The 17,959-nt window shown below is 49.4% G+C and overlaps 1 protein-coding gene across 1 annotated transcript; it reads right to left on the bottom strand.

The window, feature by feature from the left end:
• Positions 1-4,597: 4,597 nt before the first annotated feature.
• Neurog2 (neurogenin 2) lies at positions 4,598-5,640 on the bottom strand. Its single transcript, XM_055628318.1, has 2 exons — positions 5,608-5,640; positions 4,598-5,402 (listed from the first exon to the last, which is right to left on the bottom strand). Exon 2 carries the CDS (start codon positions 5,399-5,401, stop codon positions 4,598-4,600), a length of 804 nt encoding a protein of 267 aa, XP_055484293.1. The 5' UTR covers position 5,402; positions 5,608-5,640.
• Positions 5,641-17,959: the final 12,319 nt, after the last annotated feature.

The following is a 17,959-nucleotide window of genomic DNA, read 5'->3' as shown; positions in this document are numbered from 1 at the left end:
CATGTTGGTGACACTTTGGGGGGTTGGGGGGGGGTAGAGAGCACACCCAAAATTGCCTGTTCGGAGCCAAATTGTCAACGCTGAAAAGATACATAAAGGAAACATCATACAGACTGAACAGGTTATATTTAGGAATATATGCGTTTTAAACGTACGTATATGCATTCAATAATAATTAGGTTTTTCTTAAGAAGCCATGAATTTGAAGGAGAACAGGGAGGGGTGTATGGGAGGGCTTGGAGGGAGGAAAAGGAAGGGAGAGGTGTTGTAATTAAATTATAATCTCAAGGCCTGCTGGTAGCGGCACATTCCTTTAATCTCAGCACTCAGGAGGCAGAGTCAGGCAGATCTCTGTGAGTTCAAGGCCAGCCTGGTCTACAAAGCTAGCTCTAGGGCAGCTAAAGCTATACAAATAAACCCACATCTTGAAAAACTATTTTTTTCTTTTTATATTATATATATATATATATATATATATATATATATATATATATATTAGAACAGCTGGATGGGATTCTCTCAACTGCTGATTTTTCAAGAAATTTTCAAAGGAAACATATAACTATAATCATCATCAACAAAATGACACATTTGACATCAAAACACTGATGTTTTCAACCTTTCACACTACCATACCTCTGCTTGCTGAATATGTGTGTGTGTGTGTGTGTGTGTGTGTGTGTGTGTGTGTGTGTGTGTGTAAAGAAGGGGTCTGAGCTGGCCAGTAAAGCCCAGGGAGTCTGCCTGTCTCCGCCTTTCCAGGGCTGGGATTGCAGCAATAATGCCACACCTGGCTTTTTTTTTTTAACTTGGGTGCTAGGGATCAAATGCAAGTCCTGCTATGCATGCAGCAAGCATGCTCTGTACTGAGCTATCATCACTGCCTGAGAACACATGTTTAGCTCATGCAGATGATTAGACACCAAAAACAAAACAGAACAACTGCAATGGGTTTGTCATATAATAACCTGTGATTAGATAGGAAAGGAGAGCTAGCATAGGGGGCTCTGGGGTGCTAAGCAAGAACCCCTGGCATGTAGCACATGATGCTTATGTGTGGACTTCCTGTGGGCTGCCACCTTCAGGAAGTGGGCAAACCTCTGGGCCTGGAGAAACTGTAGAGGTGAGAGGACCAGATGTCTAGGATTGAGTCATCAACCATGTTACCATCATTCAAAGCTGTAGTGGCTGTGCCTGGGCCTGGAGAACACCTGCTTGCAGAATATTTTTCAGCTGCTGTTTCTTTAGGAAGTTTCCAAAGGAAACATGACTATAAGCATCAACAGGATGACAATCATTTGTCATCTAAAACACTGATGCTTTCAAGCTTTCACGTTACCATTCCTCTGCCTGCTGGTTACTAAATTACTAAAACCACAAACACAAATTTAAAAAAAACCATCACTTTGTTCCCATAACATGTCATCACACGGTGAATAATGGGATCTAAACTACAAGGAATTGTTTTTGAGGGGGAAGGGTGGCACATTGATAGAGTGCTTGCCCAGCATCCATGACACAGTCCCTAGCATCTCACAAGGAGATGTGTCAGACAGGGCCTCTTCTGCCCAGTGTGAAAACTAAACAAAATCTTCGGGTTGGTTCTTCCTTTGATTTAAAAAAAAAATAAAAAATGTAGTTATTAAGCTAGTAAGGCAGGTGGTGGTTGTGAACACCCTTAATCACAGCACTCTGGAGGCAGAGGCAGACAGATCTCTGTGAGACCTGCCTAGTTTACAAAGTGAGTCCAGGATAGCCAGGGCTCTGCTGCACAGAGAAGCCCTGTCTTGAAAAATCAGAGAAAGAAAGGAAGAACGAAAGAAAGAAAAAAGAAAAATTAATTGATTGATTAATTAATTAAAAATTGGGGTTGGAAAGATAGGTCCTAAGAGCCCTGGTTGCTCTTTCAAATCATCTAGATTCAGTTCCCTGCAACCACGTGGTGGTAACTCTCTTTTCTGGCATCTTCCAGCACCGTACACACCTGGTCACAGACACACATGTAGGCAAAACACCCTTATGTATAAAATAAATATTTAAAATAAAACTTTAAAGGTATTAAACCTGAAAATTTCCCTGTGTGTGGAGAATTTCAGATATAGACCTCAGAAAAAAGCAGTCAGCCCTAAGCAAAGGAACAGAGGAATTAACTCAAGACAAAAACAGATATGATATTTATAGAAAGAAAAGACATTGAACAACTAACATTTTAAATTACATGATTTCTTTTTGCTGTGTTCATCTTTTTGCCTGGGACTTAAATTCTTGAGAGTGGTGAACTTTTACTTAGTCATTTGTCGACCATCAAAATGTTTGGAGAATGAATTGTAAGTTACACTGTTTTTGCTTCCTCTTCAAGTGACTTTAAACAAGATTAGAATGCAAAGCTACTTCTTTCAGTAATTATTTGTATTTGAACTAACTGTGCTTCCCCTCTCCCACCCCAATCTCCCAACTCCTATCCCTTGACAGGTTTTTTCTGTGCATAGCCTTGTTTTTCCTGGACTTGATTTGTAGACTAGGCTGGCCTTGAACTCACAGAGATCCACCTGCCTCTGCCTTCCTGAGTGCTGAGATTATAGGTTTGAGCCACAATACTTGGCTTGAACTAACTCAGAATGTCTCCTTTTCTCTAGAACTTTGCCCTTTTGGAGCCAACTACCTTGTTAAAGTGGGGATTAGTGTATAATTCCTTCAGTTTGAAAATGAAAGGTGAAGCCAAAAATAGTTAACTGGAAGCACACACTATCAAGAGATTTCCTTCCTTTTCTTTTTTCTTTCTTTTTTTTTAACACACAGCATCTGTCTCTCTACATAACTCTGGCTGTCTGGTTCTCATAATGTAGACCAGGCTAGCCTCCAATTCATAGAGATTCACCTGCCTCTGCCTCCCAAGTGCTGAGATTAAAGGCATGCATCACTGCCTTTAATCAGGATTTTTCTGAACTCTGGAGCCTGTTGTGACACAATTATTATTTAACACCCTCTTCCCTTGTTCTTCTTCTTTGCCCAGACATTTATTTATTTATTTATTTATTTATTTATTTATTTATTTATTATCATTTGCTTGTTTGTTTGTTTAGACATCCAGACCTTTGGCATCCTGGGCAAGTGCTCTTCCACTTGACTATGTCCCTAGCTCAGGCAGTGAATAATTTCTTTAGAGACAGGGTCTCACTGTGTAACCCTGGCTGGCCTGGAACTCACAATGTAGACCAGGCTCCCTCTTAATTTATGGAGATCTGCCCGCCTCTAAGAAGTAATTTCTGTAAAGCACAATTTGGGTTTGTGATGAATTACTCTAATTTCAGTACTGGTGTTTCAAATATGATTCCATATTTTGTAATTTCTTAGTGAAATGACACACCAAACATTACCCCAAGACACAAATATACTCAATTCAACACGCAGAGAACGTCAGCAAAATATAACTCATTCTACACTAAAAATCACATCAGAAACAAAACAAAACAAAAAAACTTCAATACCAAGTTATGAAAATTAGATACTTTATTTATAGCTTAATCACAAAACAATTTTCTTGCTCTTCAAGATGTAAATACATACTAGAATAAACTCTGTAGAATATACAAAAAATACATACTTTTCCCATGAAATTTTTCTTCAAAATAAATAGAAGGGAACACGCGTGTGGCTGACCCTGGTAATGCCCCGTGTCTGCTTAGGTTTTCAGACTGTTGATTTATTTTTAATCTCCTGAAAGGATGGGGGAGTTCCTTCTCCCCTAAAAGGTCGAGATAAATAATGCATGAAGCAATCCTCCCTCCCGATTTTTCCCTTTTCCTTCACATTTTTCCTTTTGATAGAGAGTTCAGCCTAAATTTCCACGCTTGCATTCAATCCTTACAAAAGCCTACAAATTATACAATGACTTCTAACCTGGCCCTCTAACAAAACAAGTTTTTCCCCTTATAAATCATAAGAGACAGATGGCAAAATGGAGAAAAAAAGGAAAGAGAAGGGCGGGACAATAGGCATTGTGACGAATCTGGGAAAACGAACAAAGTGCACATCAGAGAGGGAAAGTTTGGTTTGACAGGTGAAATTCCCACAGCCTGCAGACAGCAATGGGAATAGAGCAGATGCCAGCCATTGCAAATGTGTGGATAATATTATTACCGGTAAATTCATTCAGATGCTAAGATACATTTCTTTCGACTGACATTAACATCTCTATGTAGAAACGAAGGTGAAAAGATCACAGGGACCAGTTGCGTTCCCTCTGCGAGATTCACACGAACTGCTGTGCTGGACTTGTCCTCCAGCAGCTCAGAGAGGGGAGGAGCGTCAGGCCGCTCTGCAAACTTTTAGTTGTTTAAGGCCCCGTCATCTTTTCTCCGTGTCTTTACAGTCTCACGAAGTCCCCCCTCCCCGTGTTCCCGCCCCACCCCAACCCCGCACGCCACAATCATCTCCGATCATAAATCCTCACATCTTCCATAAATCAGAGCAGGTCTCCCACAGCCGAAGGCGACGACTACGTGCGCACTGCGGGGTCTTGGGCGTGGAGGGTGGGGGCGGGAGAAGGGTGGGAGGAGAGGCAGGTAGAGGACGAGAAGGGGGGAAACCCGCGGATCTAGATACAGTCCCTGGCCAGGGGCAGGTGAGGTGCGTAACGGTGCTTATCCGGAGGCGGGGGCTGCCAGTAGTCCACGTCCGACCCGGGGCTAGCGGGCGATAAAGTGCAGCTGTAGGGCGACGTGGAGTTGGAGGAGGACGCGGGGCTGTTGCTGCAGCTCCAGGAGGAGGAGGAGGAGGGCGAAGGGCTGTCCCCGCCGGCGCCCAGCGCGGCTCCGGGGCTCAGCAGCACGGCCTCGGAGAAGAGCGCCCCCTGGAGGCCGCCGCCGCCTCCGCCCGCGCAGTGGTCCGCCAGGCGCAGGGTCTCGGTGAGCGCCCAGATGTAGTTGTGGGCGAAGCGGAGCGTCTCGATCTTGGTGAGCTTGGCGTCCTCGGGGAACGTGGGCAGCACCTCGCGCAGCGCGTCCAGCGCCGCGTTCAGGTTGTGCATGCGGTTGCGCTCGCGGTTGTTGGCCTTCAGCCGGCGGGTCTTCTTGATGCGCTGCACCGTCTCCGCCGTCTTGGCGCCTCGCGAGACGGCCCGAGCGCGCGACGGGCGCCGCTTGCACTCGTGCACCAGCCCCAGCAGGCGCGCCGGCCGGCAATCCCCGGCGCCCGACGCCGAACCGCCCTGTCCCCCCTGCCCGCCTTCCGCCCCGCGAGGCCCACGCGCGGCGCCCGGCCGCCGCAGCTCCTCCTCTTCCTCCTCGTCCGCGCTGGACGACATGGGAGTCAGGGTCGCCGAGGCCGGGGAAGCCGAGCCCAGCAGCATCAGCACCTCCTCCTCCTCCTTCAACTCCAGCGTCTCGGCTTTGACGAACATCCTGCGGGAGAGGAGGCGGGTGAAATTCAGTCCCAGGAACAGACGGGTGGAAGCGTCGCGGGCGCGCGCCCCCGCGGCGTGCACGCGCGGAGACGGCGACGCCGGAGCCCTGGGCTCCAGCCGCCCGCTGGCCGTGTGCTTTGCGGGTTCCGGGAGCGCCCCGAGCCCGGGCGGGGGGAGCTGGGAGCCGCGGCGTGCCCACTTACCTGCTCGGCCCCAGAGGCGGGCGCGGCGCGGCTGCTCGCTCTGGCGCGGGTCCGGGAACGGGGCTGGGCGTCCTTGGCGCCGCGCTGGCTGGGGCGCTTCCTCGGGCGCAGCTGTGCGGGGGGCCTCTCCGCTGGGGCGACTCTGCCAAGAGCCCCCGGCGACCGCGGCAGCCCGCCCCGGCTCTCGTGTGTGGTGGTGCTCGTGCGTGTCTGTCTGTCAGTCAGTCCCCCTGGCCGTGCGGCGGCTGGCACGCGACTCCCGGGCACTCCAGTTAAAGGCGAGCTGCTTGTGGGTTCAGTGGCTGCGTGTCTGGCACACGACTCTCCTTAAAACCCCTTATATACCACCAAGAAAACAATCAGCTCTGCCCCGGGGCCCCCCTCCTCACCTACCCTCCCCCCCACCCGCCCTCCCCTCCTCCGCCTTCCTGCACCCCCTGGTCCGCCCACCCCCCCGCTCTCCCTCCCCAGCTCCTTCTTTTCATCGTATTATCATCACTCATTTCTTTCCCTTTCTTTAGCCCCTCTCCCCCTCCCCTGGCCCGGCCATCCATCCATCCTCCTCCTCCTCCTCCATCACCCCCGCCCCCCGTCCCCCCCCCCCCCCCCTTTATCTAATCAGCATAAAATGGTTCTAAAGCTCCCGTTGGCGCTCCAGGCTGCAGCCCAAGCTCCCGAAGCCGCGGCGGCGGCGGCGGCGGCGGCGGCGGTGGCTCAAGCTGCGGCTGTTGTCGCCGCCGCTGTCTATTGTGATTGGTGGCTCGCGCTCGGCTGGAGCGTGCCGCTAATTTATTAATGAAAGGAGGTCGCGAGGCGCAGCTGGCCAATCAGTGTCCCCGGGACTCCGGGAGGCCTGCGAGCCACGCGCACCGGAGCCCGCTCCTTTTCAGCAGCTCATTAGGGGCCCGAGCACTGGGGGCCCAGGACGGGGGTGGGGGTGGGGGGAAGGGGGCACCCGATTACTGCTCCCGCCCTGGTCCTCGAGGCAGCAGGGGCTGCCCCTGCCGGGAGGCGCGCTCTCGCGTCCTACTTGTCTCTCGGAGCGGGAGACCAGAACCACGGAGTTAGTTGATGGGAGTCAGGATGCCGGAACCGGCCATCTCTCGGCAAAGCCTCTTTGGGGCTTTAGCAAATAGACCGTGTTCTAAACCGCCCTGGTTTGGTTAGGAAAGGGAAGGGGTACGTTTGTGTGAGCACTTTGTGAGGGCGTGTGTTGGAGGTCTGGAGAAACTCCTGTCTACCGGGCTAGGGGACTCTAGGAGTTCACAGACACGTCCCCTTATAGGAGGGGAGATCGGTGGGCGAGCGGTTGTTGGGCGTTTAAAGAAACAAACGCAACTCATTTGGCACACTCATTTTACCTGAGGCACAGCGAGGCCTGATGCGCTGACAGAAATTGGGGGCTTCTGCTGTGGAAGGGGGGCGGGTATCAACGACAGGTTAGAGCCAGGTGATTCTGTAGGATGGCTTCCTGTGTGGGCGGCAGAGGCAGGAGGGCTGCCGCTCCCAGGAGTGAGTGGGACACGCTGACACTTGCGTGACCTCTGCTCCGCTCTGGGGGGCATCGTTGGGACATGGGGCCCCGTCCTCCCAGCTCTTCTGATTTTTTAATGAGAGGAGGAGAACCCCACCGGACTTGAGAGGAACCTTGTTCTGAAGTGCAGCCCTCCCTCCTTGGGACCCCCCCTCCCCCATGTCCCATCCTGTCACCGTACTGATTTCTCCTAGACGCAGAACCAGAGCCCCGGCAGTGAGTGTCATCTGGGGCATCTCGGATGTCACTGGACTCCATCCCTCGGGATCCTTCCTGCTCAGGCGTTTAAACAGGGAGCGGCTTGGGAGTGGCTCTAGCAGCCCACGGAAGCCAGAGAAAGACATTAGCAGGTCTGCCTCTTCGGTGCTTAGGGACTGAAAACAAGCTGAATTTCAGAGAAGCGTTCAGGCAGGGGAGGGGCGGGAGGAGAGTCGCTGTTGGTGCCGGCTTGGTTTTCACGGGTTTAGTTTCCCCCTGAGTGCTAACGAGCAGGCTTGGAGTGAGGAAAAGGGAAAGTAAGGTCCTGGGAAAGACTCTTAATCTTCGCAGCTCCACAACCTTCAGATTTTTTCAGTCAAACTGAAAATGATTCTCAATTTTATTTCTGATGCCTGTTTTCATTTCTTCCCCCCCCCCAAAAAAAAGCAAATATCCTAAACTTAAAAGCATTGTTTCATCTAGTTCCTACTAGATCCTCTCAGAACGGTTTGATTTGCCTGGTAGATGGGACTGAAATGACATGAAAGACACGTTCAATGTCCTCAACATGCAGCATCTGCTGCCTTGAGACTCTTGATTTGGCTGGCCAGCTCTGTCTAGCAGCCTGCAGGAGCAGGACATCCCAGAAAGTAAAGCAAAGCACGGATGTGGCTAGTCCGCATGGTCGCAGGTGCACGTGACCATTATTTTATAAACGGTGATCACTGAAACCAAATGCTTAACCGCTCTCCAGATTCTCTCTGAAAGAAACCCACTAAAGGTCCGCTTGGCCTTGACTGGAAGGACGGGGGACCGAAGGGACATCTGGGAGTAGATGCAGAGTTTGTGTTTGTTCATAAACTTGAATGGAATAAAGGATGGGAACAGTGGGACCTGATGAAATGATCAAAGGCCACTGGAAACAAACACGGGAGTGATGAGAGGAACCTGCTGTGTCACCTCTCCACAGGGGCTGCCTGCAAGGAAGGACAAGCCACCAAATTAATGCAACGGAAAGCAAAGGAAGGCTTACTTGGGTATCAGTAGAAATGTATGTCTTTGGGCAAGTTGCCTCAGTTTTTGCTGTTGTTGTTGTTACTGTTGCTTTTCTTGCTTAGCCAGGCAGTGCTGGGTGACATGACGACAAAATAGTGGCAGAAGAGCTTAACTATAGTTCAGTTAAATCCAAGCTTTAGAGAGACCCTTTCCAGCCCTGTGTAGCCCCAGCTAGCAATGACATCAGGCTGGGTCTGACACTCACTGCCAGTGAGACACACCATGGAATTCTTTCACTGATTGGTAGCCCTACCTGGGTGTCTGACTCCCTGCTTTTTCCTATCCTCCCAGCGTTTTCTGTTGTCATGATTCCCCGAGCATGAGCATGGCTTCCTTCGACAAACCCCCATCTAACAGGCTGAAGGGACGGCTCAGCACTTTGCAGCATTGTCAGTGTTGGCAGTTCGGTTCCCAGCACCACGTGGGAATCATCCCTAACTCCAGCTCCAGGGGCTCTGACACCCTCTTCTGGCCTTTTCTCCATCGCTTCTGGCCTCCACAGACACCAGGACACGTGCAGAGTATATGTATTCACGCAGGCAAAACACTCATACATACAAAATAGAATAAATAAATGTTTGAAGGGACAAATCCGCATGTCTGTGGTTTATGAGAATAATGTACACAGAATCGTCTGAGCTTATGTGGACAGATGGTGAAGTAGTGCTACGATTAGCTGCACTTTTCTTTTCTAAATTTTTTTATTTATTGTTTATTACAGTTTATTCACCTCGTGTCACGGCTTTGGCTCCCTCCCACGTCTCCTCCCAACCCCTCACTCTTCTCCTCCTCTGCCCCTCCGCACATTTCTTATTGTGGAAGTTTTTCAAGGAGTGCACAGTGCATTCCAAAGCTGTCAAGAAACTTAGAATTGTGTACATAATCAGATGTTGGCATTATCGGTCTCTAAATCATTTAAATATCAAGATGTCGTGCACTCATAGGTTTTCACTTCTTGAGTAAGAAACTCTGGTTTATGCAACAGTTAGGTTACTGTGTGAGGCACAGATGTAAAAAATTTGGAACTAAGAATTGTGCATGTTTGCTCTGTGGCTCTCAAGAGCTCTCTCTTTCTCTCTCTCCCTCTCTTTAATTTTTTTGAAAATTTTTATGTCTCCCCATGTAACTATGGCTGGTCTGGAAGTAGCTTTGTAGACCAGGCCAGCCTGGGCTAGCCCTCAGGCTAGCTGGACGTTGTGACTAATATTAGAACTTTTTTTTTTTAAACCTATTCCTTACTATAAAAATATTACTCAAAAAATAAAAGAAAGAAACAAGTCCCAAGACAAGCCAACAGCACTGCAGCCCAGAGGCCAACTAACCAGTCATGCCCAGTGTCTTGGATAGCAGAATTCTGTTTGTCAAACATTGTGCTCTGTTTTGCTGGGAAAACGAAAAAGCAATTTCGGTTTGTACTGAGCTTTACGAAGACATAACCAAGGCCAAACATTCTTAGCTAGACTCTTCCAGCACTCTTTTAACTTAAATAAATTCAAGAGGCACTTGTGTGGTCTGAAAGTTCATGTAGATGAAACCCGGCTGAAATGTTATGTGAAGGGGGCGGGGAGCGCGTGAATAGCCCCGGCGAGGCTGGCGACCCAAGTCTGCGCCTGTCCATAGTGTGAACTGTCCTAAAGGGTCAAACTGTTCATCTTCAGTCCCTCTTTCAGTGTGCAATCCTACTTTAGGAGAACAAAAGCTCAAAGCGCGCTGTTATCAAGAAATGGGAGCCTAGTGATTTAAACTCATGCTCAGCCTTAGAAAGAAAGGGGGCTGAGTGCGTGTAGCCAGAGAAAAAGTTGAAGTAAGGGGAGGGGTGAAGGGGTGGAGACCTTTAGAAAACCTTTGTTCCGTCTAAGAAGCTTGAACTTTGAGATGGCCCAAAGCCCTAAAGTTTAGGGTAGGTGTCTCTGTGGGGAGGTCAGCACGTCGACCTCACAAGTGGCGAGAGGGGACAAATGGTCCAGGCTTTCGACAGATGACTATCGGAGCGTGAAGGAGGGAGCCCTTCCGAGTGCTCGTGGCTCTCCGGAGACGACGCCAGGAGGACGCGTGTCTACACTCGGCAGAAAGACCCTGCCAAACTAGCTGTGGGGCCTGAACCCTAACTCCCCCCACTCCACCCCCAAGTGAGCTGTCCGAAAGGCGCAAAGACAGCAAGAAAGATAAGTTAGCAAATCCTGGGTAGCTTTTATTTGTAGGATGCCTTTGGCTCCCCTGCGGGTGAGAGACGCGGTTTGCAGAGCTAGGGACGCTGGCGTGAGACAATCAGCTTCCTCTATCAAAATGATGGAAGCAGGAAAGAGTTCGGTTCCCGAGAGCAGTATAAACCCGTACCCTCTGCGTCCCCAGTATCATCGCTCCCGCTCGGCGTTCTCACCCTCTCTTCCTGCTTAGATCCGACGAGGGGAGAGTGCGGTTTCCACCGGGTCCCGCGGTCCCCACTGCGTGGCTGCCAGTAGCTCGTCCCAGAGCCAGGACGTCCCTCCTTCTGTGTCGGAGGTACTAGCTAGGAGCAACTGGGGAGACTTTCTCCTAGGCCCGAGGCCATTGCCCCAAGCCTCGCAGCGTGCCCTGGGAGCCCCCCCCACCCCCCACCCCCGCGCCCAAGCCAATGCTCGGGTGATCAGGCTTGCCTCGTCCATCGGTCCAGTGGGCAGGCCCCAGCCCAGGTCCTCCACTTGCTTTCCCCTAGCAGGCCGGGGGGCGGGGTGGGAGGTGGGGGTGGGGGTAGCAAAGCCTGGAAGACTCTCCGTCCTGGTGTCCCCCATCTTCTCGCTGAGGGAGATTCTGCCCGTCCGGCCTGGCTCCCTGCTTGTTTTTCTCTGGTGGTGTGGGGGTCGGGGTGGGGGTGGGGAGAGAACAGCCTGAAGGTGAAGTTGGGGGACCTTCCCGGCAAAGAACTCCTCCCAAGCCAGTGTGCCTGCAAAAAGGGACATTGGCTATCCAGGGAAAGTGCAAGACAGCACTAATCGCTGAACCGGGAGACAAACGCGATTACCAGCCCCGAGCCCTGAGTCAGAAAGTCTCATAGACTTTAAGATGTTAATCCCCGGCATAATCCTTCCTTTGGCGTGTAGGAATAGAGCAGCCACAAGAGTTGTTTTGTTATTTATATTGGCGTTTAATAAAACTCAGCCAGTGGTGAATGCGCAGCCCACTCTCCAATGGTAATTAATTCCCTATTTCAGTGACCGAATTGTCCTGGGGACAGAGAGAGTGGGCCCGTCCTGGTGCCCCGTCCCCCTTTGTGAGGATACACTACCCTCGCGCTTCAACAGCTATGGAAACTCATTCTTTTGATGTCATTCAAGGACTTTCCTTGGGCATCTTCTAAACTTCAAGGACCCTTTTCTTTCTCCGTTCCATGAAAAGCCGTGCTGGCTTGGCCACCTCTGTAGAATGCAATGATTTGGTGAAAGGGCCCTTTGGGTTTGTGTTAGGAGATAGAGAGAAAGAAAATTTGGCAGCCTGCTGCCTTCAGGAACTGTCCCTAACCTGGAAAACACAAAACATATTCAGAGAAATGGATGGAGATTTTGAAAGCTGATAGCCCCCTCGTTCCCCCACTAAGAAAAACAAAAACAAAAACAAAAACAAAAACGTTAAAAACACTTCTAGAAAGTGTTGTTTCTTGCTAGTATCTGTTACACAGTGGAGCCAGGGTAAGTGAGTTTGGACTTGAGCAGACATGATGTCTTAAGCCACACTCTGGGGAAATAAGATGCTTACTTAATTTATTCATTGCCTGGCCCCTACTTCCTACAATCAAGGATACACTTAAGAGCATCCAAAGCATGCCAAGCACAGAGCTAGCCCCGGGAAAGGCTACAACAACGTGGACACCGGGTCAGAGCTGCAGGGAGTCTACGTTCAAACGACAGAATTTTGTTTAAACTACCGACATCTGAAAATAGTACGTGCTATGAAGACAATGCAGAAGTGTAATGCAGTCCAGCCAGGAAGATAGATTAATTTTTCAGAGAGCCAAAGAGATATTTAACCTCCTCACACACACACACATCAATTCATGGCATTCATTCAAGCTCATTCTTTCGTTCTCCCTAGTGTTACTCCAGTAGGCCCTCTGTGCCAGGTCAGGAGAGAGGCGCCAGGTCTGCCCCAGGTTCTGCGCGGCCCTGCAATGGGTCGCAATCCTGAGACCACGCTTCTGCTGGCGCAGCAGGCCTGGGCGGAGCTCGGTCTCCCGGCCGGGAGGGGGCGGCCGCGGCGCGCCGGCCAGCGCTCCCCGCACAAGTAGCTCTTCTACTTCTTTATACGCACTTCCAAAAAAAAAAAAATCTTCGCAAGTCACAGAAACAATTCAGAATTCAACTAAGAAAATACAGAGTGAACCATATGGCCTGGGTGGCTCGAGTCGGCTGCATTTTCCTCCAGACAAAGAGGGGATTGAGAGTTGAAGGAAAGGAGAAAAAAACCAACTTTCCGGCTGATGAAGCTGTTGTCTGGAGGCAATGATCCCAAATCTGAAGGCTTTATTCCGGCTCCGACGGAGACGTGATATGTCATATGATTAGCATTTCTCATATTTACAAGAGAGGTATGGGCTGCCAGTCTTGAGAAAAAGGCGAGAGAAAGAAGGGGCATATGCTGAAATGGATTTAGCATTTGAAAGAGAGAAAGGAGATCGGATAAATACACTTAAACGAGGATTTAGTTTTACTCCCGTTGCGTTCTAATGGATTGTTGATTGAGATTTTAGGGGCCTGGAACCGAGGTGTCAGCAGTAACTTAAAGGAGGTATTCAAGCCCGCCAGCGCCTCTTTTCTGCATCTCGCCCGCGCGCCCCTCCCACCCCTCGCTCCTTCCCGCCTAGGAGCAGAGCCCGGCGGAGAAGCCTTTTTCAACAACACGTCCCCGGGCTCTCCTCCAGCGCCCAGCGGTGGGGCAGGGGCTCCCGCGGCCCGGGGCGGCGGGGGCTGGCGCGGCCGTCGGGCCACACCTGAGCCTGGGCCGCTGGCTGCAGCCTCCGGAGCGCGCGGCGGGCGGGCGGGCGGGCGGGCGAGGCCGCGGCGCCCCCTGGCGGGGCCTTGGCAGCACGACGCCCCCGGGGGTGAAGATGCGGTGGCGCCCGGCCCGCGGATTCGGACGGCGGGAAACAAAAAAGCGAAATAGACTTACCGACACCCCTCCGCAGAGTTGAGGTGTGTGTGTGGGGGCTCTCCTGTCCAGCCTCCTTGAAAACAATGGCATGTGCGCCTCAAGGCTGCTGGCGCCCAGTTCTCAGTCTAACCAGAAGCGACAAGGCCCGATGGGCTAGGGAGATTTCGACTCCAGAAGCTTAACAGGGCCTAGCAGTGCTTCTCAGAGAACCCATGTGCTGTGTGTGTTCAGATAGATGTTGTCCTTGCACTCCTTCAGATTGCTGGTTGCCCCCCGGATTTCTCCGCGCACCCCCTCCACCCCGCTCCCGTCTCTTTCTTCCTCTGGTTTTTCATGTGTTTCTTCCACTGTAGCCCTGGCTATCCTGACACTTGCTCTGTAGACCAGGATGGGCCCAAACTCAAAGAGATCCGTCTGCCTCTGCCTTCTGAGTGCTGGGACAAAAGGCATGCAGCACCAGCTCCCAGCGCGTGCTCTCCCTCTCTTTTATTTAAACTTTTTTTAAAAGATTTATTTATTTATTTATTTATTTATTATTTATACAGTATTCTGCCTGCATGTGTGCCTATAAGGCAGAAAGAGGGCACCAGATCTCATTACTGATGGCAGGGGTTACCATGTGGTTGCTGGGAATTGAACTCAGGACCTTTGGAAGAACACCAAGTGCTCTTAACCCCTGAGCCATCTCTCCAGCCCTCTCCCTCTCTTTTAATGACATAAGAGGTATTACTAGCAATCGATGGTTTTCAAGATTAGCCATATGGACATAGAACTACCTCATCAGGCCAAGGGTTCTTACCTGCAGAACCATCTCACTGGACCCTAACTGTCCATTTCTTATGAGACATCACGTATATCAAATGTTTGTGACAGGCTGGAGAGATGGCTTTGTGCTTAGGGCAATTGACTATGCTCTTATGCTCCTGTCCCTAGGCTCATGACCACCTAAAACTCCAGTTCCAGGAGGCACCCTCATTTGGTCTCTATGGACTTGCAGATACACATACATACACAGAAATAAACATAAATCTTAAATAAGCAAAAAATATTGGCAATTGATAGATCCCGGAAGAGGAGTAGTCAGTTCTCTTTCAGAGTGTTGCCACACATCCAAGAATGTGGTGTGAGTGCGTGTGACACAAAGTTGGGAGGGTAGGGAAGGGGGTGAATATGATCAAAATACATTTTAAGAAATTCTCAAAGAAATAAAAAGAAAATGCAAATAAAAGAAGTAAAAAGAAAATATTAGGGACAGCGACCCCACAGCCTTGTGCGCTTTAGGCTTCATCCCTTGTACTCAACTCCCCATTTCAATGCTTTCCCTATTAAACTTACTTGTCCTTAATGTTATCAGATATTATTACAAATAACTACAAATTATTGTGTTTCCCAAGGGTCAAAGACAACATAAAAACCTACCTTACACTTTACCTGTGGGTTGGAATGGGTTTAAAAAGTATCTGGCAGTAGAGACCGACCAACAGATGAAACTTAGGAAAGAGTTTAAAATCAGATTTTGATAGACACTTAATTTAAATTAATATTTTAATTTAAATTTTTTTCACAATGCTTATTATGACTGCAACAGTTGCAGGTGGCATCTGTATTTGAACCATAGCAACGGCATATAAGCTCATAAGACACAGAGGGAAAAGTCATTGTGTTTGTTCTTTTGCCGCTGAGTGATTTATAATTTAATTTTTGAATCTTCTAAGCAACCACTAGGACCATTATAATTAAAAAGGCTGGTCTTCTGGAACTTAGGGGTGGGCTTGTTTGGGTTTTGTTTTGTTTGAATACTTACCAAAACAACAGAAGAAAACTGAGCTGATACAGTGAGCTGTATCAGAAATCAAGGTAACCTCAAGGTCTTGGCATCCAGACTACTGCACACTCCCAGCTCGGGGACTCTGGTACATCCTGCCTTGGCTTTGTTAATCTCTGTGTTGCTTCACTGCTCTGGTTGGGTTTTGATTCTCATGTTGTCTTTGTAATTAGTTCCTAAAGTTCTTCAATTGGATTTCCTAACTTGGGCTCTGCATTTCTCATTGGAACCTAGTGGATGGGTTTGATTTGAATTAGGCAGTTTTACTTGATTCGGATCTAAACTGGTTAGTGGAGTTTAATCTTAAGCGTATCCATCTGGTCCCCACTCTCGTTCCCCTCCCCATCCCTTCTCCCACCCAGTTCCCTATCTTCATCTACATCTGATGTTAGGAAAGGTCGGGTAGGAGGCCATGGGGCTAGGAGAGAGATGGGAAGCAGATGGTGGGCATCTCTGGGACAAGCTGGAGACCTGTGACAGGGCGGGCTTCTGGGAGATAGGGGGTGACTCTATCCGAGACTCCTAGCAGCAGGGGATATTGAGAGTGAAGTGGTCACCCCCTGTAGCCAGACAGGACTTCCAGTGGAGGGAGGGGGACACCAACCCACCCACAAAGCTTTTGACCCCAAATTTACACTGCCTACAAGATGGGCAGGGATAAAGAAATAGCAGAGTTTGAGGAAATCGCCAACCAATGCCTGTCCCAATTTGAGACCCACCTCATGGGAGAGAGGCAGTGTCTGCCCTATTGATGATATTCTGCTATGCTTGCAGACATGAGCCAAGCTAACTGCCCTCTGTGAGGCTCCACCCAGCCGCAGATCAAAACAGATGCTGAGACCCACAGCCAAACATTAGACAGAGATCTGGGAATGTTGTGGAGGAGTTGGGAGAAGGTTATAGGGACATGAAGTGGACAAGAGCTCCACAAGAAGGCCAACAGAGTCAACTAACCTAGGCCCGTGGTGGTTCAGAGACTGAACCACCAACCTAAGTGCCTGCATGGACTGGACCTAGGCTGCTTACACTTATGGAGCTGATGGACAGCTCAGTCTTCATGTGGGTCCCTTGGCAATTGAAGCAGGGTATGTCACTGGCGTAGGTGCAGTCGGCTGCTATTGGACCGCTTTTCCCTAGTCTGGCCTCAGTGGAGAAGGGCATGCTTAGTACTGGTGAGATATGAGGTGGTGAGGGAGGATGGGGGGGTGCTCCCTTCTCCGAGAAGAGGAGGAGGAGGAGGGAATGGGGGAAGAGGGTAGGAGGGTGGAATTGGGAGAGGGGAGGGAGAAAGCTGCCATCCGTATGTAAAGTGAATAGGAAAATAAATTAAAGAAAAATAAATTATATGGGGGGGGGCGGGAAAGAGTATTTACTACTCAGCTGGGCACAGCGTCATGGACCCGTAATCCCAGCATTTAGGGAAGCAGAGGCAGGCAGATCTCTGTGAGTCCGAGGCCCAGACTTGTCTACAAAGTGAATCCAGGACAGCCAAGGCTGCTGTCTTGAAAAGACAGACAAACAAACAAACAAACAAACAAACAAACAAACAAAGAGTATTCACCACTCAATGAGTGAAGGGCTCTCTGTCTTGTGTAATGAATACAAACAAAAGGCTATGTCTCATTCAGGCTTGTGTGAGCAAGTAAAGACAGTCATGACCAGAAAGTGAAGGCCATGGATAATCTCATTTCCCCACCAACATGTCCACCCCAAGTCAACTGTTTCCAGCCAACTCTTAGTATCTTCCACCTGACTTTAATCCTAGTACTTGGGAGGCAAAGGCAGGTGGATCTCTATGAGTTTCAGGGCAGCCAAGACCATATGATGACATCCTGTCTCAAAAACAAGCAAACGAAATATATAGAAGAAAATGTAATGAAGTAGGTGGTGTCTTCAAAAGGAAAACAGTTTGTCTGGTCACTCTTACTTTTTTCAGCAGTGAGGATTCGAACCCAAAGCCTTGCACATTGTAGGCGAGGGCCCCGTTTTTACATCACTTGGAGGATAGTGCTCACTGCTCACCTATCATGCTAGTTACATGCAAATTACATGCAAATTACAAATGCAAGGCACAGTCTGAAGAGCCATCGGCACTGAAGCTATTTGTATCAGTTCCTTCTCCAACAGTCTGTTTCATCTACTTCATTCAGTTAACTTGCTTACTCCACTTGCATGTATCGTTTTATACAAGGGTGCTGAGATCAGCAAGTCCCCCCTCATTCCTCCACTAGTCCCTCATTCCTTGCCTAGGCTAGCCCATAAAACAAGCCTCGTGGAGGCTTGGAGTAGACTATTCTGTTCCCATGTCCTGATTTTTTATACACGTGAAACAAACACACACATTCACATGCTCATTTATTCCCACTCGGACTGGTCTAATCAGACGGTAGAAAATTAAGGAAAACCAACAACTAAGAGCCTAACAGAAAATACTTAGTCTTTAATTAACGTAACTAGCGTCTTTGGGTGGAAAGAACAGAGTCTTAGGCAGAGATGGTCAGTATTTTTCCTTGACTGTATAATCAAGTCACATTAATGCAACTTGGACCAAACCTCCTTTCTGCTCAGGAGTAATCATGAAGCAGGCATTTCAAATCAGTGCTAAGCTAATGTTT

The sequence above is a fragment of the Psammomys obesus genome, unplaced genomic scaffold, assembly GCF_907164565.1.
Source record: "Psammomys obesus unplaced genomic scaffold, mPsaObe1.curated_primary_1811, whole genome shotgun sequence".
In the NCBI taxonomy this organism is placed as follows: Eukaryota; Metazoa; Chordata; class Mammalia; order Rodentia; family Muridae; genus Psammomys; species Psammomys obesus.
Note: the sequence above shows the minus strand (reverse complement) of the source record. Positions and strands in the feature narration are given on the sequence as shown.